Genomic DNA, 20,149 nt, shown 5'->3' with positions numbered 1-20,149 from the left:
TTCATACACATAGGCTCTTCACCTCTGTAAAGAAAGAAAGAGACTAATTTTCTTGTGTCTTCTTCAGGGCCAGGCTTGGTCATAACAATTATAGAGGTTTATATGTGTCTGTGTGTTATTTTCCTGATCTTGCTAATTGCCTTAAGATTTTTCTGAAGTTGTTATTTTAGGATTTCTAAAATATATTTACTTTGGTTATAGTGTATACCTCCCATTTTTGGCATGCAAAAAATGTAGAATCTTGCCATTTCACCCATTTCACATGCTCTGAAGTAAAATATTTACATTTAGCATGTCAAATGACTAGTTAGTTTTGACTAATCAAACTTTTTTTTTTTTTTAAATTTTAGGGAAATGAAGCAAGCTACCCCTTGGAAATGTGCTCACATTGTAAGTAAAATTTATTATTAATGTTGTGATCTTTTTAAAACCAAGCTAAGCATTTTAAGTGTTTAAAATGATACTAAATTTTATGAGTAATTATAAGCTGTTAACATATTTGCTTGGGTTTATTTTTAAAATGCAATGTGATTTGTGGTAGTTTGATTTCTGGATTGCTCTTTCTCTAATTTTGGTTAGAAATTGCTCTCTTTTAACAGGTTAAATTTGCTTCCATTCATATGATGGAAAGCTTAGTTTTAGTTGTGCCAATTCAAAGATTAGAACACAAATAATAGCATTCTGAATTATGCTAATGTAATTATTCAACCTGTTACTCCCTCTGACAGCACAGAGGGTTAGGAATATGAAGTAAAAATAGGATGGATGAAAATACACATTTAATGATGACAACTATGAATGGGATAGACTCATCTATAACATAGATAGTAGTTAGATTTAAAAAACAAATAGTCACAGAATTATAATAAGGAACTGGAACAAAATCTATTGTGTTTCAGTTGATCTGAAAAAAACAGGTATCACAAACAATACACTTGATTAAAAGGTAATTAAGGAAGTTACATAATATTCACATGCAAGCAGGCAATAAAAATTTAATACTTTATCGGAGATATATAGACGTAATTAACATATTTATATAGATGTATCCATATTTACGTTTGCGTGTGTATGTAAGACCAGTCACTATTCAGAAGTACATGAAAAAATGCTCAAAATTGCTAACAAGAAAAATGCATATCAAAATGACTCTTAGGTTTTTTACCTTTCACCTTACAAATTGGCAGAGATGATAATAAATCACACTAGTCAATGTTAGAAGGGATGTGGGAAAATTGACATATTGATATATTAGTGGTGGAGCTATAATCCTATAGAGTGAAATCAGCATGAACAGTCGTCTGCGCACATAGGAACCAGATGACACGTTCTCAGAATTATTTTGGTTTTATTGTTTGCAAATTTTTTTCATAGATTTCAATAAATGAGTTAGGGCTATTTTAGTTAAAAGATAAAAGTGTGGAGGTTTTATTTTATTCATGTAGTTGTTTTATCTCCCCAATAGTTAACAAGTTTTTGAGGATGTGAAATGTCAAAAGTGTCTTCATAACTCCATCCCTTAGGGGCCTAACACAGTTTCTTCCTTGCACATATATTATGCCATTTAATTCATAGTTAAATTGTTTAACTGAACATTTTTAAAAATCCTTTTAATATCTGGAATTTACCAAGAAAATGTTAAATGGGGAGAATTATTAAATAGTAATTAAATATGGCATTACAATAAGTTTTTTAAGACCAAAGTATTATTTTCATAGTTGTCTAATTGAAGTAATAGTGCATCAACCTGATATAAGATATATTTCATCAGCAGTTTGTTTTGTTTTTGTTTTCAAAGAGATAACTGGTAGTTTTATTACATTTTTCTTAGTTATTTTGTGTTTTTTTTTTCCCATGTATAAAAAACTTTTAACATTTGTGTTTAAAACATTTTGAGTTCCAGATTCTTTCTCTTCCTCCATCCCCACTATCCCTCATTGAGAAGGCAGATGTGAAATCATGCAAAAAATATTACTTTTAATACTATTCATACTTCTACTAGTGGTTGTATATGGCTACAAAACATAGAACACAATGTATGAAGAATTAAGCTACATACTTTGAGCAGAAAAATATCTGCTTTGCCTCCTATGTTCTATAGAATGCAGTATAGTAATTTATCAAAAAAATTTAATTATATATCCATATAGGCAAACTTAGACTAGTTTACAAAATATTGATATTGTCTAATGGTTTTCTTTTTATGTTATTTTTGGATTTCATTGTGTTGTGGGTACAATATGTTGTGATGTCTTGTTTAACTGAGTCTTTTGGTCTCTGTGGCCAGTAAAGGAAATGTATACTCTTGGGGTGATTTCCTCAAAGCTGAGACTTTGGTTGTAACTTGGCATGATAACTTGGAGGAGTAACTGAGTGTAAGATACTACTTTAGATAATATAGGGGATAGATTAGATTGGGTCACACCTACACATCAAGCTTCTTGCAATGGTAAACCAGACTTAAGACTTTATAAAGAAAATTTTTGTAAAGAATTATCTTTCTTTTTAGAAAAAGTTGCTAATTATAGGTTATAAGAAAGATTTCTGAAGCTACATTTCTTTGGATTGTTATTCAGTATGGAGAGACTTTTTCATTTTAAAATTATATATCTTACTTTGAAAAGTGACCCAAGAAAAGGTCATAAATTCAGAAGGAATGTTTTCTTTTTGCAAAATAAGGTATCTTCAGAAACTTTATTCAACCAACTACTAAAAACTACAAAATGAAGAGGTTTCAGCCTCTTACTCTGAAATTTATTTGCAGGTCAGTTGAAGTGATGCCTATGTTTTTTAATAGTTTATTTTCTTGCTCTTCCCTGTTTTCAACTACTTTATCTTAGAGAAAAATGTGAATGTGGACACGTACAAAAGGGTCTTCTTCTGTCTTTAACAAATTCATTTCTGTAGTTGATAAATTTAGTAAAAGATTCATCAATAAATAGCAAACATCTTTGTTTGTGTAAACACAAGTGTACTACTTGTACTTAAAGTGTAAACTTAGAGAACTTAAAAGGTCCTCTGCCTTCAAATTGCCATATTAGCCTTATCTATATGACTATAAAATAGTGAGTTTGTTTCTCTAAAACACTCACAAGGATTACTCTCTTTACTTCAGATTTGTGAATTGGAAGGAACCTCAGAGTCCAACTAGTGCCTGAGTAGGAATCCTGTACCTGTGTGTTATGATTAAATTATCAACACAAAAATAGTCCCCACATATATAGTTCAATGTAGTAAAAGAAAGACCCAACAACAGCAGCAGGTCTGTTCTTAAGGAGCTCACAGTCTGGTGAGAAGAGATGACGTGGTAATAACTATGTATAATTGAGATACATTCAGAGGAAAGTAGAACTTATTAGTAGAGGGAAAGCACTAGTAATAAGCGGGAGAGGGTGGGGAGAGAGAAGAGATCATGAAAAGCTTCTTTTAGAATATGGAATTTTACATAGGAAGAGAAGGAAATCCCAGAAGCTGGGAGATGACTATGAGGAAGGAAAGAATTCCAAACATGAGTGACAGCCAGTGAAAATACATGGAATTGGGAGATTGAAGAGAATGCTGTTTGAGGAATAGCAAGGAGACAGTATCACTGGATCACAGACTAGTTATCAGAAGACTCAAAAGTTTGGAAGGGACCAGATTATGAAGGTCTTTAAACAACCTTCAGAGGGGTTTTATATTTGATTCTCAAAATTATAGGAAGCCACTAAAGTTTATATTAGAGTACTCGAAAGGGGAATTCTTTGAGAGAAGTACATGTAGTTGAACTATGGTTCTAGAGATAAATTATGCAAATATTAAGATACCTGGATTTAGGGACGTCAATTATTATTACTAATCAGCTTTTGGATTGGGGGGTGGGGGTGGGAAGGAAGATAATTATCTTATATTTTGAATAGATGAACTTCAGGTAAAAAACTCATTACTGTATTTATACTGCCATAATTCTGTACAATTTAGACCGTATTATTTTATCACTATTAAGTATTTTTAACATTTATCTATTTTTCTTTTATGTGATTTTGAAAGGATATTTTGCATTGTTACATATTACATATCAGACCAAAACTTATTAAAAAAAAAAAAAACCAACCCTGTTCTCATTTTATAATGAAAATCAGTGGAGGAATTGAGCAGGAGATGAGATTGATTTTATAGCAGATTATCACCCATTCCATTTTGATTACCTTTATGTAGATAGGAAAAATGGTTCTGTTTCTAAGTTTTTCCAACTATTGATCTTCATGTTACTACAAACTAAGTTAATATGTTAGAGCAAAATTAGAATTTGAGATAATTTAACGTTAGCCCTATTATTTGGTAAATCAAAGTTTTGAATATATCTGTTACTTTTCATAATCCCAAATACCCTGTTCCTTGTTTTTTCCAAATTGGAGAAGCGTTGCAAATGCTGGTAGTTGCTCCCCCAGCCCACCTTTAGTAATCTTAAATGGAATGTAATTTTTTTTTTCTTTAAAATTTGTTTTAGAGAAAATGAAAGTGGAAACCAGAAATCTTATTCACTTGAAGGACAGACCTATGATAATTTTTTGATGTTTAAAACTGATTTTTTAAGATTTAAAATTTTTGTTTTTTTAAAACAATAGGTTATTGGGAAGGGGGCGGTGTTTTTCTAATCTCCTTTAAAGATCTATTCGGATGTCTTACTGGAGCATGGAGATGAGCTAGGGTTCTCAAAAGTTACATTAGAAGAGTGCAATTGTCTTGACAGTTGACTTATGGAAGAAAGGAAAGGAAATCTCCAACTCTATGCTAAGCACATTGTGCTAAGCGCTTTACAAATATTATCTCATTGATTTTTTTCCAACAATCCTGAGAAGTAGCCTTCCTGAGGCCTTGATTTGCTCAGGATCACAGATAATAAAGAGTCTGAGGCCAGATTTGAAGTTAGGTTTTTCCAACTACAGGCCCAATTTTTTATCCCTACCTACCTTGTAGACAGAAATACCCAGGGAGGCTTATTAATAGAAAGTTGACCTGAAGGTGAAGATGTGAGGGGAAAGGGATTTCACAACTCATGACCATCAACTAAGATAGGAAAAGACTTTTTTTATACTGTGAAGATAAACAAGGACTAGGAAATTACACAGAATTACCTTAACAGATAAAGATTTGTATTTGGGGGTGTGATACAGAGAGTTAGAAACTACTGTGTCAGAAAGTGATGACAGTTTTGGGCATGGACGATTTGGTTTTTCTCCAGAATCTAGTTTCCTCATCAATAAAATGAAGGGGCTTGATATAGGTGCCCTCTAAGGCCCATTCCAACTGTAGTGTATGATTTTTCCAAAGCCTAAAACTGAGCATCGCCAAGCAATACTTTAAATTTACATTTGACTATGCTTTAAAAATTTGTATTGATAATGTACTTGCTGATTCGATCCTTTACCCAATATTTGTGTATGAATTCATTTTGTGAAGTTTATATCACAAGAAAATATCTGCCCCTAAAAGAGTTTTTTAAAAGAGGAAATTTTAATTCATTTAACAATTTTGGGGTCTGAGGAGAAATTGTATAAATTCAAAATGATGGTGATATCTCTTTACTATTTGTGTTTTCCTTAACGTCTATGTTTCCAAATGTTATAGAGATCTACAAAAGAAAGTATGCAAAAAAAAAAAAAAAAAACCACCCCACACCCTGGCAGTGAACATGATACTTTAAAAAGTCTTCATTCTACCTTGTGAGGTAGAATTTGCACTAAGCTTTAGGTTATGATTTCATGTTTTTATTTGGCTTTAATAGCAACTCTTTTAAATGGATATTATTACCCTCATTTTATAGATGAAGAGGAAATTAAGGTTCAGTGGATTCAGGTGATTTCATAGTGGTGCCATAGTAAGTGTCTGGGGGTGAAATTCTAATACAGTTCATCCTGTCCACAAGTCAGTAGCCTAGTCTGCTTCCTTTTTGCAGTTGAGGAAACTGAGATGCACACAGGTTAAATAGCTTGCCCGTGTTCTAGCTAATAATTGATCCAGTTGGAATTTGAAGTCAGATTTTTTTCACACTTTGCTTAACAATTGTTGATTTATTCATTATGTTGTCTATTTCTAACAATTGAGAAGAAATAAAAATATAATTAAATTTCCCAAAACTTAGTCATCTTTTATTGCTAAGGTCCACACAGGGAAGTGAGAAACACTTTAAAAACCTATGAGACACCAAAGACTGAAATGAATAACTAATTATAGAAATAAGAAAGAAAAATAGAAATTAAATATTTGACAACTTCCATCTTTAGAAAACTCATTTTTATTTGGTATCATTTTTTTCTCGGCACTCCTTGCATTAAATGCAAATTTGTACAAAGCCCTCAGCTATATTACATTTTCATAATTCAGGATTGAGCAATATGTCCTTTTTTTTTTAAAGTGTTAATACAAATGTTGACCTTTATATTGTCACTTATCCCTTCATGTTTTGTTTTTCTATTTAATTTTTTTTTGCACTACTAAATCAGTTAGGTTTTAAATATCTTTAATTATTTGAAATATAGGATTTTAATATTGTGCATACAAAATTATAAGGCAGGGAATATGCTCAGGTTTTGATCTAATATGTGGGGCCTTACCAGCAAGTATTAAATTAACTACTCTCTCCACTTTATTTTAATGTGAGACTAGCATGATTTACTGACAGATGAATATTTTGAATATTTCACTGCAAGAGCTTGGATTTGGAGTCAAAAGATTTGGGTTAACCAATAACATTTAATAATACCTTTTTTAGGAATCTCAATAGTGTCTTTTCTTTTTAGGAAAAAATAAAAGCTATAGACTTTCTGTTTCATTCTTATCCTTTTTTCCTCTTCCAAAGAAATGTGCAAAAAGATCACTTTTTGACTTTGGAAATGTTCAAAGATTATAAACTAATTGAGAAAATTTTTACTTTTTTCCACTCCAATCTCAGTCTCTCCCCTCAATTTTTTCTTTTCTTTTTAGTTTCATTTTAGCCAGTATATATTAGATGTTTGCCCTCCATTAGGATCTTGGAATATAGAAACAAAAATTTAAGATCCCTATCTTCAAAATATTTACATCATACTAGAAACATTTGATGTATATACACAATATGAAGTAGTTTGGGGAGGGGAATAATAATTAAAATGGCTGGCATTAATATGGTGCTTTAAGGTTTGCAACTACTTCTCCTGTTTTCATTTGACTTTCATAGCAATTCAAACGGATATTATGATTCTCATTTTATAGATAGGAAAACTAAGCCTCAGTGCATTCACGTGGTTTCACTGTAGTATCATAGATAATAAGTATCTAGAGGTAAAATTCTAATGAAATTCTTCCTGACCACAAGTTTAGCATTCTGGTTTTCTGAAAAACACTTACAGTTAGGGGGATCACAGAAGCTACACAGGGAAGTTGACACCTGAGCTGAGCCTTCGAGGAAGATTAGAATTTTGAGAAGCAGAGATAAGAATGAAATGTATTCCAGGCCTTTGGAACAATCTATATCACTACACAAAAGTAGATGTCTGACCAAGATGGCTGCCTGGACCCAGGCAGAGTCCCTCGCTTCCACATAACTGGTTCTCGCAAAAACCTGAAATTGGCTAAAGATTAAATTTAATCAAGAAATCCATTGAAAAACTACAATAAGTGAATTTCCTACCAACTCTTTTAAAAGTGGTATCATGACCCTCACTTTTTTTTTCAATGAAATAAAAAGTCCTTCAGGAAAGAATTGGAAGGAGAATAAAAATCTTAGGACATTAATTGGTAGATCTTTATTTAAGTAACAGGCTCCCCTGAAAAACAGAATAGACTGAACAAATCAGTAACTTCATACATAATATAGCCAGAAATATTAGAACAAAATCAAAAAATTAGAAAAGATAGATGAAAATGTAAGATAATGAATATCAAAAATAACCAATATGGAAAAAAGGTCAAGGGGAGAGAATTTAAGAATCACTGGATTTCCTAAAAGCTATAATTAAAGGGAAAAAAATCCATAACTCCCCAACTGGCCATATCTTTTAAAATCAGAAAGCAAAGTGAAGACCGACAGAATCCATCAATCACTCCTGAAAGAAATACCCATGAATGTCATAGTAAAAATTCAGACCTTCCATGTAAACATTGGGGGTGAAGGGAGCAAGTATCAAAGAGCCACTGTCAGGCATACAGAAATATAGATCTATAGCCAAAAATCACTTGACTGCAAAGCTGAGTAAATCTTTCAGGGACTGGCCCTTGCAACAGTTTCTGATGAAAAAAACTAAGACTGAACTTTGAAATAAAAAAGAGTCCAGGGAAATTTGAAAAGGTCAGTTTATGTGAGTAATTAGAAGGTGCTATATGATGTGATACAGCACTAACCTAACAAGGGGAGAAGAAATAAATACTTCTGAGCTAAAAGTCTTTAAAAGGTATTGAGGTAGTTAATAACAAGAGAGAACATAGAAGCAAATCTAAGGATTTGAAGGGGAGGGGAAAAAAAGGGAGAAGGGGTGCGTGTGTGTGTGTGTGTGTGTGTGTGTGTGTGTGTGTGTGTGTGTGTGTGTGTGAGATTGTTATTTTCACTTGAAGTAAAAAAAATACATGAAAGAAAATGGGAAATTTCACACACACACGCTCACGCACACACAATATTTGATATCAAAATGTGCCTGATGAAAGTGAAGATTAGAAGTGAGGGAAATGGGGCAGCTATATGACCAAATGGATAAGTATCAGCCCTGAAGTCAGAAGGACCTGAATTCAAATTCAGCCTCAAACATTTAATACTTCCTAGCTGTGTTACCCTGGGCAAGTCACTTAATCCCAATTGTCTCGGCCCCCCCCCAAAAAAAAGAAGAAGTGTGAGGGAAAGCAAGAGAAAGAATAAATGTAGATAGGGAATAGTCTCAGTAAAACAAATTTCTTAATGCTGATGAGGGGAGAGAGGTAATAATGCCAAAAATAGAAGAACTTTGATACTTTTTTTTTTTTTTAATGTACAGAGAACAGAAATTCAAAAGGAAACATAGATAAGCAGGACAGTTTTGAAACAGTTTAATTTTTTTATCTTTTTTTTTTTTTTTTTTTTAAGTAAGAGGTACAAAATGGAGGATTTCCTATAGAGTCTCCTTTTGGTGTTGTGTGGAATTAATCTCTTTTTTTGGTGTTTAATTTCTGAATTTTCGAAAATACAAAAGAAGGAAATGGAAAATAGTTTGGGGAAATTACTTTCTGGATGGAAGGTGAAATATTTGAAGAGGGACTGATAATGAGCGAATCTAAAAAGGTAGGTTGTAACCAGATTACATTTTAACTTAGACCTATCAAATCATTTTAAGCAGTCTTTAGAAAAATCCTTTGAGTTTAGTTATTTATAAAAGGCACATAATTGGTTGGTGAAGTTGAAGGCCAACAGACAAAAAAGTAAATGGATAATAAGAGAATATAGGTGGCTTTCTAGGAGTTTGGTTGTGAAAGGAAAAAGAAATAAGTAGACTAATTTGAATTAATTAATTTGCCAAAGTCAAATTAAAGTTTTTAAAAATAGAAATTTAGATATAATTGTATTGGGGAAGGAGCCAATATATAGGAATGGATTGAAGATTAGTGACAGAGGAGAGATGATTAATAGGACAATCTCCTGGAAGAATTAGGAAAATATGGATTGTAGAATACAAGTAAGCAGACGCTTCTCTAGAGATTATAATGCAGAAAAATAAATTATCTGAGCACAAGGTCTGTATTGAATATTATTTTAATATAGCTAATACTTTCAAGACTCCTCATTTTTTTAATGTTGAATTTATAAATGAAAACTGCTGGTATTCTATTTAAATAATCTCTTCATCGTTACAACCCAATCCAAAGACTGATGTGGAAATTGGAGATCCTTCCACAAATCCAATATAGGAAAAAGGCACAGATGGTTCTAAAACTTACTTTTAAGGCAAGCAAGACCCTATAAGAGAGCTTTAAAGGGACCTGTGTAAATTAGTAATCAGGATTTTTTTCAATTACTATACTTTTTTCTCTTATTCACATCTCCACTATCCCTCGCACCTCCTCTCCACAAAAGCAAAAACAGTTTTAACCAAAAATTGTCAAATAAAATAAATTCTCATATTGACCACATCTTTTTTTTTTTTTTTTGACCACATCTAAAAATATCTGTTTCCTTGTGTATATTAGTCTATCATCTGTCTGTTAGCCTTCATCATCACACTTCTGGAATCATGGTTAATCAGAGTTCTTAAGTCTCTCAAAATTGTTTATATTTTATGTTTAAGTTTAAATTGTTCTTCTTGATCTGTGTGCTTAGTTCAAACAAATCTTCCCTGATTTCTCTGACAGTCTTTGTTCATTTCTTATGGTACAGTAGTATTTTATTACATTTATATATTATAATTTGTTTAGTAATTTCCAAATTGTATGAAATTATGTTAAAATTACTATACATATTTTGGTATATATAGGATCTTTTTCTATTTAATTTCTTTCCTGGTAAGTGGTATTACTGGGGCAAAGAGTATGCATACTTTAATGACTTTTTGAACATAGTTCCAACTTATTTTCCAGAAAGGTGATGTTAATTAGTAACTCTCCTAGCGGGGTAGCAGTATGCTTTTCTTTCTGCCTTTCTAGCATTTGTCATTTTCTTTTTTTTTTTTTTGCGTGTGAGCTTTGTCAAATGGATGGGAATGAAGTAGATCTCAGAGTTATCTTAATTTACATTTCTCTCATTATTAATGATTTGGAACATTTTTTCACATAGTTATGGATAACTTGAATTTCTTGAGAACTGCCACCAGGACTTTTAAAGATAATTCTTTTATAGCATATATTCCTTTTCTATTTTTCCTTAGAAAAACAAAGGGGAAAATTATCTAAGATCAGGATCATTCTAAACAAGGTTATTATCCCATTCTAATAGCAATCACAAAATTATAGAATATTATATTTGGAAAGAACTTTAGAAGTCATCTCATTTTACAGAAACAGGCCCAAAGAGGTGAAATAAAACTTGCTCAAATTGACAAGTAGCAAGTTACTGGCAAAGTGAGAATACATCCCAGTTATTATGTTTTCAGTTATATCTTATCAGTTATTATGTTTTCCACTAAACCACACAGTCCCAATGTGGCAGTCAAAGGCCATTTATAATCTCAGAATCCTACTGTAAATCCCATGAGGGGGAAATTTGTGACATAACTCAACCAGACCAAACAATCTTGCCAAGTTCTAGCTTCTTAAGAAGGAATTATTTGGATCTTAGGGATACAGTTAGAAGGATTTCCTCGGCTCCCCAATTCCATTTTGGGCATGAGTGGGTGGTGACAAGTTGGCATTTTGTAACTTGGCGAGTGTCACACAACTAGTAAAGAGTCAAATGTCGATTGTATTTGAATTTGGATCTTCCTGCTGTAGGGCTGGTGCTCTGTCCACTGTCTCACCTGACTGCCCCATCTTAGTACATCTTTTAAAGAAAATCAGAAGGCTCTCTGACAGTAAAAAGATAATTCAGTACAAATTGATTACTGTAAAGAATCTAGGTTTTATAAGTAATCTGGATGTTAATAACTTTAGATCTTCTCATAGACCCTAACCATGATAGGAGTGAGCAATATTTCTCAGTGTCCTGACAGCTAAATTGGTATAGTTTTTCCTAAGATTTTATCTAACTTAGGCTAGGCTTTTTTTTTTTTTCTTCAAGGTATTGTCTTCAAGACTTAATTGGGGGAACTTAGGACAAAAGCCTTAGGTCATTATTGGACTGAGGAGAAAAAAGCCAGGGCTTTTCCCTTAGGATCCCAACCAGTAAGTAGATCATCATGAACAACAGAGAGCCAAAAAAACTGTACCCACTTGACTCAGTTCTGTATTCTTGATTGAATAACACCCCTTTCGTGGCTAAGACAATCTTTTGTTAATTATAAGATGTTCTGAATGTCTCATTTCATCATAATCTTGACCTGTGCTATAAAAGTGTGGTAGAGACCCTATAGGAGATCAACATGGTCAAAACTATTTTCACAATAACAAATGTTGTTAAAAAAAATAATAATAACAACAAATGTTTACTTTTTTTATTCTCTGTCTCTCAGAATATCATGGCACTTTCTAGAAGATATATGACTTATGAATTAAAATTGACTTTTGCTTTACAAATGAATAAATCTGTAGAGATGGCTGGATTTAATGCATTGCTTATGTTTATCTGGTATCAGTACTAAGTAATCCATGAAGATCTTTTATTGGAATGTTTAGCAACAGACATAGTGGTACTCAAATATTCAAAGTATTGAATAACTTTAAAATCTATAGTTTATCCTGGGACAGTCAGATAAACATTTATACTGATAATGCAAAAGCAATTTGTAGTTTATATTTACAAAGATCTAAAATTGACATTCTAACTGAAGTTTTGTTTTGGAGCATACAATTTTCTATAAAATTATTGATATTTTAAATGAATATATATATTTTTTAAAACTTTTATTTATAATATGGTAAACATCAATAGATACAACTCCTGTAAATAAAAGTTCTTTGGGCAGAGGAAATTGGGATCCAAAGAATTCAAGAAATTCTTCTTAAAAAGCTAGAACCCAGGAAGGTCATTTGGTCTGTTTCTGTAAAATGAGATGACTTCTAAACATTAGATATGTTGTAAGTCCTTGCTCTTGGGAATCACAGTGTGACTCTCAGAGTCTAATTGACATTTGATTTTATAGTGGAAAATGTAACGAATTGGTAAGTGACTTAAGTTTTGCTTTCACCTTTGCTTTGTAATTTCCTCAGTTTGAGTAAGTTATTTCACCTCTCTGGACCTGTTTCTGTAAAATAAGATAATTTCTAAAATCCCTGCCAGATATAATTATATGCTCAGTAATCTCTAAAAAGTGTAAAGATAATCCTGAGACCAAAATATTTGAAAGCCACTGCTCTAAACTCACCTACCCCCAAACACTAATTTCCACTACAGCATTCTCCATAGTTGATAATCTGCCTTTGCTTGAAAATCCACAGTGAGGGAATACCCAGGCTGTCCTGCTCCATTGGGAAATGTTTCCTTACATTAAACCTAAAATTGCTTCTTTGAGATCTAGAAATAGTAGATTTAAAAATGAGAAGGGATCTTAGAATCATTTATACCAGCGCCACTATATTTTACAGGTAAAGCTGGGGTCTAAAGCAGTTAATTAACTTGCTAAAGATCACACAATGGCAAAGGGTAGAGATAAGATTCAAACCAGGTGCCTTGGCTCCAAATACAGTGTGCTTTTGACTGTACTTGACATTATTCTTTCTGTAATGGGAAGCCAAGCATAACAAGTTTAATCCTCCTATGGGAGACTCCTTCATGCATTTTAGGATATGTATTATGCCTTCTCAAAGTCTTCTTTATACTAAAACAGCACTAGTTCCTTTAATTGATTTTTCATATGGTGTGAATTTAGGGCCCTTTCTATTCATATTCTTTCAATAATCATTGTTACCCAGACTTACATTGGTCTAGCAAAAAAAAAAAAGGAAAAAAATCCTTAATTTTTTCCCCCCACTATATATTGACCCATGCCATCCTTATTATCCTTGTGAAGTTTAGTTTTTGAATGCAGGTGTAAACTTTTGGCTTATTCTTGTTCAATAATATACTTGGCTCAACTTGAAATCTTTTTGGACTTTTGTTAGCATAGTAGTGTCAGCACCTGCAATTTTTATCAACATGCCATCTAAGCAGTTATTTAACTCAGTGATAAAAGTGTTAAACACCACAAGTCCAAGAAGGTTGTGTTTGAATCTGTTCCTTTCTGAACTTGTTGGGGAAAATAATTTAATTTTGCTAGGCCAAACACTTAAGATCTGCTTCATAATTTTTGTGTATATCTTGTACTTCCACTGAATTGAATGTAAATTCTATTCTTTTCATTCCTTTCAGATTCCCACAATGACACTAATTAAATAACATTATTCTCTTCCTAAGATATTTCCAACTAATATGTTACCTATGTTGGTTACATCTGCTATTTATTAATATGACTTCAGAGCAAAGATGAGTTTTGACATATTAGCTGAATTTTTTACTTTCCCTAGTTTCCTTCTTTGGAAACAGTGTGGCACTTTCCCATACATCTTTGGCGAAGATACACACATCTCGCCCCAGATAAAGAAGTAAACATTTGGGTAGGTATGATCTTTTAAGTGGGACAATAGCGCATATTTTAAAATAAATTTTTAAAAATGTGGTAGCAAATTGACTTTAAATTTGGGGAATGAAAATATTCTTTTTAACAACTTTTGAAGATTCTTCTAAAGTTATTTCAGTTGGTTTTTATTGGTTAATAATAATATATTACTATTACCTAGTAGGTTTGGTCCCAATACTGTATATATGCACTGTAACTTTTAAAAGTGACATATAAGGGGCAGCTAGATGGTGTAGTGGATAGAGCCAAGAGGACTCAAGTTCAAATTTGACCTCAAGACACTTAACACTTCCTGGCTGTGTGACCCTGGGCAAGTCATTTAACCCCAGTTGCCTCAGCAAAAGAAAAAAAAAAAAGTGACATACTTTTAAAAACCACTTGTGTATGTGTGTATACTTTAAAAAAAAAAAAATACCTATCTGTATATATGTTGTTTCCCCAGTAGAATACAAATCCTGTGCCATAAAGACTGTTTACTTTATCCCTAGCATAGAGTTTGGCACATAATAGGCATTTAATGTTTGTTGTGTTTTGTTTTGTTTTGTTTTTTTAAAGAAAAATAAGAAATCAGAAAAGTCTTATCTAATATTTTGCTGCATATATTTTAAGAATCGGAATAATTATTTAGCCCATATAGGCTGCTGATATGAACCTTTGTTTAAATATGGTTATGAGTACTCCAGAATGGCTTAGCATATGGTACCTGGCACATGGTAGACACTTAATAAATAGATATTTGTCGACTACTAATACTTTTATAGTGTCATTAAACATATTTACTTGTCCATGTAAGGTTGAATTCATGTCTTCTGGAAAAAAGCACTGGATTAGGGATATTCTTTCTCTAGCTCATTTTACAGATGAGGAAACTGAGGCAAATGGGGTCGAAGTGTTTTATCCAGGGTCACACAGCTAGTTAAGTGCCTAAGCCAGATTTGAATTCATGAAAATGAATTTCTGATTCCAAGCTCAGTATTAACTGTACCACCTACTTACTCTTTAAAATATTGGTTGTATTAATAGGCAGGATGCCACTACTGATCAGCATAAGATTTTCAGCCTCCATTTCCATCTTAGATCAGTTTACCATTCCATCTCCTCCACCCTCCCTTAAGCAACTCAGTAGCATACCCCTGTACCTTTCACCCTATCAATGAGAAACTTAGTGTAAACATTCATACAGAATAACCCGCTGCAGGTCGAACTCCTGAACTCAAGAGTTCCACCATCCTCAGATTTCCAAGCCTTTTGGATTATAGATTTCCACTCCTATTTCCAGTAGGAAATAAGAGATTTCTAAGAGCTCCTTATAATCGTATCCTTTTACTCCTTGTACCATTAAAAAAAAAAAAAAAAGTGTTCATCAGGTATAAAAAATGGTGAATATTTTATAATTCCCAGTGTAGAGTCAAGGTCAGATTGATACATGAACAAAAATATTTTAGTTCTTAGATTTTTTTTTCCCCTAGGAGACATTATTCTTATGAGTTCAGAAAAGTATTTTGTCTGCTGTAGTTTCAGATAAATGTTCTCAAGCATAAAGGCCACAGCCAAAGTATGTGACAAAGTGGATTTTTAGTTTAATAATTCCTGTGTTAACGTCAGGTTTGCTTTTTTTTTTTTTTCCCCCTTCATATTTTATATGGCATGTAGTTTGCAAATCTTTAAATGCTTTGGATTTCTTCTCTTCCTCTGCCACTCCTTCCCCTAGTATTTCAGTGAGCATTATCAGACTGTTAGTGGTGAGCCCCCTAGTGGTTCTTTTTTCCCCCTCAGAAACTTTAGGGGATATTTATTTTGAAAGAGCATTAGATTAGGAACCAGAAGCTTGAGTTCCTATCTCAAATATACCGCTAACCTGCTATGGACTTTGGAGAAATCCCTGGGTCTGAGTTTTTGTATCTTTAAAACAAGCATTTTAAATTTACATACTGATGCCTCTTTGAAATATTAAGACTACATTTCAAGCTTATTTTTAAAAAAAATTTAGAGTTCATATTTTCACCTTTACAGATGGCCTTCAGCAGGGAGGCCATCTGTATTGAGTTTAATAAAATGTTTGTTTCTTATGGTGTCTATAGAGTTCATCTTCAATAAAAGAAAAGACCATAATCATGTTATATGCTAGTTGTCATATAGTTCTAGTTTACAAAGCACTTTACATAATTCTTATTTGAGCTTCATATAAACCTTCTAAGTGGGGAGAGGAAAACTATAAAGAAATTAGTGCAGCTAAGTTAAGAAGGAACATTGTTGATTCAGGATTAAAAAAAAATGTTTGCATTGGCTATCTTTTGTGAGGATTTGATCAATAAACATTTATTGATCTCTTGACTAGATAATGAAGTGTTTTGCTATGAGTTTAGAATACATATGCAAAGAATGAAAAAATATTCACCCTTGTGCTTAGATATATAACAGGAGAGATTGGATCATTAAAAATAAAAGAGAAACTATTTGGCACAGTGAATAGAGCTCCAGTCCTAGAAATCAGGAGGACTTGAGTACAGACCTGGCCTAAAATACTTACTAGTTGTGTGATGCTGAGCAAGTCATGTAACCCCAAATTGCCTTTTCCCTTTCCCCTCCCCAAAAAAATGTGAAAAAAAATGTATATATATATTCATTCACACACACACATGCACACATTTTGAGAAGTGTTTTTGTTTGTTTCTTTTTCTTTCCACAAGGCTTATTTTGAGTTGGGAAAGGAAAATTAAGGAGATTTAGTTTCCTTCCTAAGGTTTAAGTCTTTTAACGTTTATGAACAGTTAAGTAACACAGTAGATGAGATATTATTGGGCTGAGAATCAGGAAGACACATATTCATGAGTTCAAATCTGGTCTTACCTGTGTGATTTGACACTGGGCAAGTCATTTAATCCTGTTTATCTCAGTTTCCTCAATTGTAAAATGAGCTGGAGAAGAAAATGGCAAACCACTATGGTATATTTGCCAAGAAAAACTTAAATGGGGTCACAGAATTGGACAAGACTGAAATGACTCAACAACATCATCTTCTCTAATATTTGAGGGATTGTTGATTCCAAAAGCTCTGTACAAAACTATTGAATTCAGAGACTGACTTCAGGCAGGTTCCTTAATCTCCTTGAGTCTCTTTGCTTCACTTATAAAATTTAATAATCTTGCACCCTCCTAAAGTTAAGGAACAGAACAGATTCTTGAGATTGCTACTAGCTTAAATTATAATTAGAAATGTTTTAGTCCAGGACAAATAGTTAAGCAGAGTGTATATATAGTACTGAGGATTGTCTGATCACTGGTACTGCAGCCCAGGAAAAGGGATACTTGAAGAGTACCTTGAGAGGAGACGTTAGGATAGGGTTGCCCTAAAAAATAAATCCACAATAAGCCCTGTCTCATTATCTTTTTCAGTTTGTAAAATGTGTAAGTCTGTTTGTTCTTTCTTCTTTACCTAAAGAGTCTTAGCATTCTCTTTAAATACTGTTTAAATCTAATGATAATCGACTTTTTTCATAAAATTTCTTGCACATCTCATCCTTCAATCTTGGCCTCTCTGCAGTATGTGCTTGTTTCCCTATCCCATCTTTTAAAGAATTCTTCCTGCTCCACTCCACCCCTGGATTTCATCTGATTCTCCCATTTATCTAGCCAGTTTTTTTTTGTTTGTTTGTTTTTGGAATTTTTTTCCTGGGTCATTATCCATACCTTCCCTTCCTCTCCCTTCTCCAAATGTGAGTGCCCCTGGAAACTGTTATAGGCACTTACTTTTTATTATTATTATTGTTTACCTTCTGCCTTCTTTTTGGTGATCTCATAAATTCCCATAAGTTTAATTACATCTGTATAAATTATTTCCAGCCTATATTTCTTACTCAAGTTCTCCTTCCTGAGACCAGACTCATATTCTACAGCTATTAGATATTTCCAGTTGGATGTCCCTTAAGTAGCAATATATTATAATTCATATTTTTCACCAAGCTTATCCCCCAAACCCAGTCTTTTTTGGTAACTTTTCTGTTTCTTTTGATGATACTATCATCCTTATAATCTTCCAGGTTTGCAGTTTTGGAGTCAAGTAAACATGTATTAAAGCACTTTGGTGTAGTAGGTAATGTGTACTTAGTAGCTGGAGAAACAAAGAGAAAAATTGAAAATTCTAGACTCAGGGATCCTCAAACTTTTTAAATAGGGGGCCAGTTCACTATCCCTCAGACTGTTGGAGGGCCGGATTATAGTAAAAAACAAAAACTTTGTTTTGTGGGCCTTTAAAGAAAGAAACTTCATAGCCCTGGGTGAGGGGGATAAACATCCTCAGCTGCTGCATCTGGCCCGAGGGCCGTAGTTTGAGGACCCCTGATCTAGATTATCAAGGAAGCAAAGGTGTTCCTTGACTCTAGTTTCCCTTACCTTGTAAGTTTTTCAGCATCTGTCTTGTTTAAATCATCTCAGCTGCATCCTTCATATCTGTTCCTTTTCTTTACTCCTGCTGTTGGAATAGCCTCTTACTCTTTTCTCCCAGTAGTCTGCCCCCTATCAAATCAGTTTTCAATAAAACTGCCAAATGGGTATTCCTAAAACAGTTTCAACCATGTCATTTCTACTTAAAAGTCTTCAGTGGTTCCTTGTTGGTTCTCCTCTTTTATTTGATATTTAAAGACTTTCATAATTGGCCATCAGCCATCTTTCTAGTTCTCTTTCATACTATTTTTTTTTTCAAGTTCTTTATTATTCTAGTCAAACTGGCCTGCTAGTTTATACCTAACATTTTATCTACTTGGTATCCTCATATCTGAAAAGGACTTTTTTTTTTGCCTGTATTTCATTGATTCCTTTGTTTCTTCAAAACACCTGAGATAATACCTTTCCTGCCAGAGACTAATTCCCTCTCCTCCCCTCTACCCCCCTCCTCCCCACTTTGTATGTGTGCGGCCTATTTATCAAGAAATGACTATTAACTGTTACTTATCATACTGTTCTTATTAACACTTTAAAGATTTTAACATGCTTTACATGTATTTATCTCATTTGGTACCTTACAAACCACTGTGAAGCAAGTGCTATTTATTATAGATGAGGGAACTCATGCTGTGAATGATTAAGTGACTTTGCCAGGATCATACAGCTAGTAAGTAAGGCAGCTTTTGAACTCTTCTCCCTGCCTCCCAGGTCTAATTATTTATCTATTAAACTATCCTGTCTTTTGGAAGAAACTAAGAAAGCCTTAATGGCCCTGAATCTAGTTATTTGTTAGTCTTATCTGTTATTGAAATATTCTTTTGAAGGAAAAAAGTCTAATTTTAATAAATTTTATTTTACTTTCATTGTCTTCTTAAAATTTAATAACCAGTTGGGGATAATAATTTTCATAATAGCCTAGAGCTTGTCCAAAGCTTTAGAAAGCTGAAAATTGTAAGTTATGTTTGATAAACTAAGTAAAAATTATATATATGGGCATTAGGTTGAGTGGTTTTAAAAAATCACTCTCTTCAATTCTTGTAAAATGTGGAAAGAACAACATGGTTCCCATTTGGCAGAACTTGCACAAAAACAGTATCTCTGAGTCAGAAGATGAGTCAAGAAGGGTGAGGCTTGTTTTTTCTTTTCCATCTGTTTTAAGGGAAGGGAGTGTGATCCTAAGTAGTAGGAAAACTTCAGTGAAAGGTTAGGCCAAAGAGGTGGTTATCTATTCCTCAGCATTTAACCATAGTTTCTTAAAGTTTATATATTTTTCCTTTTTAAAATAAGATTGTCACTATCTTCATACATTTTATATAAAATAATTTATATAAATAATGTAGAACAAAATAATTAATGTGCAAGTAGTTCTCAGTTTTTTACAATTCTTACATTTGTAGTTTTTTTTTTAGTCATATGATTAAGTTTATTGTTCAGCTCATAGTTATTTCAAAATTATCACAAAGACAATCTGCTATCCATTCTTGTTTACATGAAGGGAAATCAACTATCATTTGTCTTAT

General features: G+C 32.9%; 1 protein-coding gene across 3 annotated transcripts in view; it reads left to right on the top strand.

Moving 5' to 3' along the window:
• Positions 1–20,149, top strand: part of PPP3R1 (protein phosphatase 3 regulatory subunit B, alpha) — a 100,287-nt gene that overhangs the window by 53,629 nt on the left and 26,509 nt on the right. For all 3 annotated transcript variants that reach the window (XM_051975410.1, XM_051975411.1, XM_051975412.1), the window contains exon 2: positions 351–390. In XM_051975410.1, coding sequence (XP_051831370.1) covers positions 351–390 — 40 coding nt within the window. The remainder of the gene's footprint in view (positions 1–350; positions 391–20,149) is intronic.

This window comes from Antechinus flavipes, chromosome 2 (genome assembly GCF_016432865.1).
Source record: "Antechinus flavipes isolate AdamAnt ecotype Samford, QLD, Australia chromosome 2, AdamAnt_v2, whole genome shotgun sequence".
Lineage (NCBI taxonomy): Eukaryota > Metazoa > Chordata > Mammalia > Dasyuromorphia > Dasyuridae > Antechinus > Antechinus flavipes.
This window is presented reverse-complemented; position numbering and strand designations above follow the sequence as displayed.